The sequence below is a fragment of the Scomber japonicus genome, chromosome 15 (genome assembly GCF_027409825.1).
Source record: "Scomber japonicus isolate fScoJap1 chromosome 15, fScoJap1.pri, whole genome shotgun sequence".
Taxonomy (NCBI): Eukaryota; Metazoa; Chordata; class Actinopteri; order Scombriformes; family Scombridae; genus Scomber; species Scomber japonicus.
The window spans coordinates 17,620,750-17,627,989 of NC_070592.1; the positions used below are offsets into that span (position 1 = coordinate 17,620,750).

Here is a 7,240-nt window from a genome sequence, read left to right on the forward strand (position 1 = left end):
GGAGCCATACCACCCTCAGCAATGTACACACAGCTTACCCAGTAGCTGTATATGGTCACACAGTGTGTCCTGAATCCTGGATAATTCCCATTGTCAGCCTCTGGATCCTACCTCACACTAATTTGTCCACAGATTGATAATTACAGCGCCGGGGGCATTATTTCACATCAGCTGTATTGCTGGATTCACGCCAGTTCAAAATGTGTTGCATAACCACAAACATTTAGAGGAATTATAATCAAAAAGTTCTTGGAAGTGATATATTTAGTTTATGAATGTATAGTAAACGGTGCTAGATAAATGATCCTAGGACCGACTTCCAGGAATGGATTTCTTGGAGTATTAAGTAGGTCTGTGTTGACATACAAGTGATCAAAAATAGATACCACTGATGGGCATGATAACATTTCATAACCTCGAAGTTAACCATGGTGTACAGGTACAAATAGAGGGACAATCACAACACATAGCATATTTACTACTAAAGTATTTTAATTAATACACCACATTAGAAACAATAACAAACCGGAAATATGAGTCCTACTTGATTAATACTATACCATTAATTTCTGCAGATTTTGCTCAGTGATTCACTACTCCTCATCACACCCTCCTAGGTGGACACATACCTCGGCCATTACATAACATCTCTTCATCAATTCGTGATTGTAGGATACATGGATTACACACACTTAAGAGATTTATCTAGCCTCAATCAATGCTATTCAATTGCTAGAGAGTAAATCACATCATCTGCGGGTCATTGAAGGATTCGGCTGCCAAGAAATCAGTGGTATTGTCCGGAACAATGAAAGCGATGACCCTGATCTAATCACACAGTCAGACAGGAGGTCGTCAGTGAGGCTGCGGCTGTGCGGGTGAGTGCGGGTGGTTGATTGTGGTGTCAGTGGTCAGATAGTCGTGGCTTTTGGCTGAGTGGTTTTGGGTGGTGGCTGTGGTAGGGTTGTTCAGTGGAGAGCTGAAGTTCTGCTGATGGAGGGAATGAGTTGAAGAAGTGGCTGCTGGGTGGGAGGACGGGTGATGTTGTGTTGAGTGACCCACTGTGGTTGGAGGTTGTAAATTAGGTGTCTGCTGTAGGCTTTTTTGTGTTGATTGGTGTGTTTCAGTCAAAACTGTTTCAGTTTGGGCTGCAGGGGCATTTAGCTGACTCGGGCTGGTTGGGCTGATGGAGTCACAGTCTGTGTTTGACAGATTCAGACCTGAATGCTGAATAACTCGCTTCCTTGGTGAGTCTGTAGAACTGCTTTTAGGTTTCTGGTGTCCAGGTGTGGCCTCTGAAGGTGTGTGTGCTTTGATCTGTGGAGACACGCTCTGGACTGTACTTATCTCTATTAATAGCTGCTGTGGAGGTATATTCTCCTCTTTTCTTCTTCCTGTGCTCATCTCAGCTTGTCCTTCATTGTATCTGCTGAGTTCCACTTTGTGTGTGGGCAGCACTTCGCTGCTGGTGTGTCTTTTGCCTGTTGCTGCTTCTTCTGCGTTGATCTGAGCTGGTCTCTGGACTCTCTCTGGTTCTGCTCCAGCATGTACTGTATTCTCAGGTTTGTCTGTGAGCGCCCTCTGCCTGCAAGTTGAAGCCATTGCCTTCACCCAAGGATGCAACAGGGTCTTTTCAGCTGTTAGCCGCACTGTGGGATCCGACTGAAGCAGAGCTTGAACAAGGCATCTGGCTTCTGCACTCAAACACAACACACACAAACAATAGAATAAAAACGTTTCTTTAATTTGATCTGTTCAATCTCGGATGTAACGTGTGGGTGTTTGTGCCGTCATACAGTGTATTTCTGCACTTCTCACCCTCTGAGATGGGGTCCCAATAGGGGGGCAGGAAGTGGAGCTGTCCTTGTTTTATTAGCTGGAACAGTTCTTCCTGGTTTCGATCCCGACTGCGAAATGGGGGGAAGCCACACAGCAGGATGTAGAGAATAACACCCAGCGCCCATATGTCCACAGCTACACCATAACCTGTTATTTTTGGGAAAAGTAAATATTGTTCAAATATACAAAAAAAAAAAAATTAAATGAGAAAATCATTTATATTCAAGAAAGATGGTCTTTAAGGCTACAATGCATGTAGAGAGTGATACTGCAGCAAACAGTACGAACCTGTTTCAGAGAGAATCTCCGGGGCTACATATGTGGGCGTGCCACATATAGTAAAGACTGGCTCAGTCACAACCATGGCAAGACCAAAGTCTCCCAGCTTCAGCCGACAGATGCCAGCAGCAACACGCTCTATCTGAGAGAGAACAAGAAATCGACAGAAAGAGTCAGGCAGAGAGGAGGAGTTGAGGTGATATTTATCAACTTCAGATGTCTTTTAGAGCCTCTGCATTGTTTTCATAATGATATGATGAAACATCTAATGTTACTAACAGAAGTAACATCAAGGACTATTAATTATTCTCTCAGATAAGTTAAGTATTATAAGTGGTACTGGTATAATGAGTGTGTTATGTGTGGCCAGAGTGGTGGAATGAATGTCTTGCAGAATTAATTGAGAATTAACTTAAGAATTAATTGTGATTTTAGGGTTGTATTGTCTATTGTGTTTAAGGCAAGTATTCTTTAAAGCTTTAGTAAAGGATATTTTTATATATTCAATAAAATGCAGGACAAACAGGTTCAAGAACAGTTTAAGAGCAATAGTGTCGCTGAATGCAATTAAGGCTTCAAAAAATGTGTCTGACTGTGCAATAATCTGGTGATTGTGCAATAACTTGAATGACATGTTGTATGTGAGGTGTGCGCTTGGTATTTACGTTTTTTTATGTATTTATTTTTATCCTAGTATTAATGTTTTATCTTTGCACTTTTATAATTTGCACTAATAAGGGGTTGCATCTGAATTTCGTTATACAATGTATAATGACAATAAAGATCTATTCTATTCTATATTAGTATTGGCTCAAATTTCTGTTTTTAAAGTGACAGGGTTCGCTTGTAGTGACAAATTTGTTGACATTACAACATGAGTCCATAGTTTGCTCCTCTGCTCTATGGAGGTTTTTAGTGTCTCTCAACTCATTGTTTTGGCCTGCAACTTTATTACTCCTCTTTTCAACCCCATTTCAGGAAGCGGCAGGCAGCTGTTTTCACCTTAAAAGCCCTGAAAAAACCCCTATGTAAGCTACTTACCCAACACCAAATGTCTGACAGATAAAGTTGGCAAGTAGCTGGTGAACATAGTGGAGCTTTTAGGAGCTTCAAAGCCAAACAATTTCTTCAAGAGTTAGTGGAGAGTGAATTTTAGGATTTCATTCATCATATAACAAGAAACATTGCCGCTTCTGTTGTGTCTGATGTAAACTAATCCTTTAAAGCCACTGTGTATTGAATTTGTCTAAAAAAAGTTGCACCAATTTTCACTGAGACTGTTTCCTTTTTTCACAAACATTCTCACCAGCAGGTTCTCTGGTTTGAGGTCTCGGTGGACGATGCTCTTGCAGTGAATGTAATGTAGCGCTTCGCTTACATCTGACACCATCAGTCCTGCCTCCACTTCTGAAAACTTCCCCTTCTCACTGATGGCCTCAAACAGATCCCCCCCACTCACCAGTTCCATGACCAGGTAGGAGTGAGTGTGTGTGTGATGGTGCGCCAACAGACGCACTATGCGAGGGTGACATAGGCTACCCAGAAGACTCAGCTCATTCTGCATCATGTGCTCTCGACCAACAAGCTTGGAGCGCTCCACAATCTTCACAGCGAGGGTTTGATTGTTGTCACGACGGCGGCACTCTCGCACCACAGCAAAGTTTCCATCTCCAACCACACGTCCAATTTCATAGCAATGTTCGATATCTAACAAAGTGACTTCACTGTCATCTGAGGGAAGGTCAAAGGTTGTCCTCTCTGCATCCACTCCTGGAAGTGGATTTAATAGTTGTAACTGGGGAAGACTCTTCCTCTCAACTCTGCAGATTGGCTGAGGAGGAGGAGGGCTGACATCAATGTCTAATTTTCTCACTTCCTCCACAATAGGTGAATTTCCTTTTTGCTTCCTCGACACAGGAGGAAGAGGGACCCTCCCAGAGAGTGGATCGATCTGTTCTGGACCCTGATGTTTAGTTCTTCTTGCCAAGCAGTTTTCACACAGTGTAGGAGAGGGTACGTCTGCTTCTCTAAGACCTTCATGTTTAAATGGACCAATGATGGATAGCTGTGGCTCTCTGATACCGCCCCTCACGTGGAGCTTCTGCAGATGGTTTGGAAGGCGAGCAAGTTTTCTGCACATATTCTTTTTATGTGACTTCTGAGTGTCTGAATTAGGATTTTCTGCCTGGTGTTTGTCCGCAAGGCGAGGAGTGTGTGTACTGGTCTGATTCTTGATTTGTCTATTTGTATCATCATGTGTCCCGCTGCTGTCTGTCCCCTCACTGTACCCACTGTCGGCTTTAGCTGCTTTATCTGGCGCTGGCCGGAGTTTCTTCTCCCAGACCAGCAGTGCTTCGGCTCGGTAGCTGGAATGTTCAGGAAACAGCTCCTCCAGTGCCTCCTGCACACTGCTCAGCTCTGGACGAGCCTTTCCCAATGCCACAAAAGCCACATCACCACGAAAGAAGTCGCACACACCTTTAACCTACGAACATGAAAAAAAGAAGTAAAAATTCGTACAGTAGTAAGAGTATAGACTAAGTTTATAATAATCATTTAATATTTGAGCAAGGCTGAAAAATGTCTCTTGTTGACTAGTTGTAGTTTACCTGGTCTAGGGGGAAAGCAGCAATTCACCAGGAATACAATCTCAAGCTGTATTACTCTACTAAAAGACGAGACTTAACCTGCCTGAGTTATTTTCTCCTCTTAGTGTTTAATTAGCCATTCTAACCCTAACCCTAACCCTAACCCTAATCCTAACTATCTGATTTAAGAGTTTTTTGCATTATTAAAAGCATCATTATATGCAAGTTGGGAACGTGGCATTTCTAATTCCTCATTAGGAAGATGTCCACATATCCCTTTATTTTACCTTCCTATGTTGTCCATTTTAATTAATCTTCCCTAGTCATTAGATGGGTGTCACCTGAAGAACAGTGCTTTTCAAATGGGTGTGGACTGGAATACCAAGTGGGCAAAGAAACAATGAAACAACAAACAACAGGGAACAATGCCCTGGAGCTCATCACATCAGGGTCCTTGAAAGCTCCAGGCATACTGTGAGTTAATGTTTGAGCTACTTTAATTGTGACTTTGTTTGGGATGACAGCATCAACATGATAAGGAGCTTATCTTCGGGCTCTGACTTAACCTGTGTCAAAATCTGTGTCAGGACCTTCATGATTTCATTACATGTCACATATTTCTAGATGTATTTGTGTTTAATCACGTTACCACTCAGTAAACCTGTATCCATGTAGTATTGCAGCATGGAAAAAATACATTATAAACAGAGTGTGGGAGGAACAGGGTGTTAACAGGGCCCTGCGCATTTTTGCCCAGGGGCCCCCAAGGACCTTAGTCAGACCATGACTGAGCCTTACCTCTATGGCATAGGATGTGTACAAGCGTGTGACTCTGGCTCTGTGCCAACGAGGAAATCCCAACGCTTCAGAGATATCCAATAGCAGTTGCTCAAAGGACACCACACCCCTACGGTTCAAAAGCACCGTTACCTTGAAAAACAAGACACAAAGATAACAGTTACATAATGAGACTTTCTCACACATCATTTATCCTGTCAGCTACTGAAAATTGGGCTTGACTTCGTAATTTCATTCAGGGTTTACAGCTTGTAACAAATGTCCTCATTAGTGGTTAATAAATCATGTATGATGACATATTGATCTGTTATTAATAAGAACAATTACTTTTGTGTTGTAAGGTTGTAAGTACCTTTTTTCTGGCATATGTCCTCTTCCCCCATGTTATTAGCTTGATCTTTTTAGCTCTTTAATTCTTCAGAAAGGCTTCTTACATTGCACCACTTTAATAAATATAATAAGAACTTATTATAACTGCAGGATGTTGGCTTATTAGAAAGTGAAACTTTTATTTAGGATTTGTAAACATCTATAACTGCACTGCGACCAAATAGAGGATAGGATAAACCCAATCAAAAGGGATTTTTTTTAACTCAACCATTGTTCTTATTAATAGCTGATAATAGATCTATAAAGCATTAGCACATCATTCATTCATCAATAATAAAACCAATTAAAGCATTTTTTTATTAGAGAGAGAAAATTGTAATATTGAGTTCACCTTCCGCAGTGTACTTTGACCACAGGGGCGGACAATGGTGACCAGATGGGGCCGCTCAGCGCTTTCCTCTGCATGACGGGTATGGAAGAGAGGCAGGTGAGGAGGGGGGCAGTGTTTGGTCCTGTTGATTGGTCCTGTAGAATGGGGGTGAATGGGCCATGGCTTGGGTGCCCCACCAGAACGCTTCAACAAGGGGGCAGGAGGCACTGAAGCCAGGATAGGCATGAGGAAGAATGAAGGAGCAGGAGTTGGGTTATTGAAAGCCTTCTCCATCACCCACTTTTTCAAATAAACAAAGAAAAAACTCATAAGTAACACAACACCGCTTCCTCATCCGTGTGAGTGTGTGTGCGTGCGTGTGTGAAAACAAATCCGGCTGATCAGATTTGTGTGTTTTCCATCACATGGAGTGCAGGGGCCATTTGAGATTCTTCAAGCACCTTGCCCCACCATCTGAATTATTTAGATTTCCTTAAGTCATGCAAACTCACACACACCTCAACAAAAGCTTGCCTGACCTGGTTAGAGCTCAGCTGAATCTGCATGATTAATGAAGCATTAGAGACAGACACACGGCATCTTTGACATTTCACTTTCTGGCACCGAGGGAGATGGAGAGATGTTATCTGTCCGGTCAGCGGGGGGTTGTTTTTTGTTTTCTTTCCTGATGAAGAACAACAGACAGAAACACAAGACCCTACCTCTAGCATGACCTGGGCCCCCTTTTAACAAGACACCACTTTGCCCCCTGAGAGTGACCAACAGCACACACACATTTTTGCACAAAAGGATCCACAAGCACACACACAAACACACACACAACAATACAAGCTTTTCACTGTGGGCGCAGGAAGAACTCCAGGTCTGTTAAATGTCTCATAAAGAACCAGCTGTGGCCAGTCAAAGAAAACTAAATGAAACTTCAGCTTTTATGCACCATTTATCAGGAACAAACTCCCCTTTCTTTTAAATCAGAACTGAAGACTTATCTGTGTGACGCTGCCTTTTATTAAAT

At 42.4% G+C, this 7,240-nt stretch overlaps 1 protein-coding gene across 1 annotated transcript; it reads right to left on the reverse strand.

Moving 5' to 3' along the window:
* Window positions 1-855: 855 nt before the first annotated feature.
* On the reverse strand, window positions 856-6,498 carry dclk3 (doublecortin-like kinase 3). The gene is made up of 6 exons (XM_053334101.1): window positions 6,226-6,498; window positions 5,505-5,636; window positions 3,425-4,603; window positions 2,128-2,260; window positions 1,819-1,986; window positions 856-1,694 (listed from the first exon to the last, which is right to left on the reverse strand). The coding sequence occupies exons 1-6, from the start codon at window positions 6,496-6,498 to the stop codon at window positions 856-858; spliced, it is 2,724 nt and encodes a 907-aa protein (XP_053190076.1).
* Window positions 6,499-7,240: the final 742 nt, after the last annotated feature.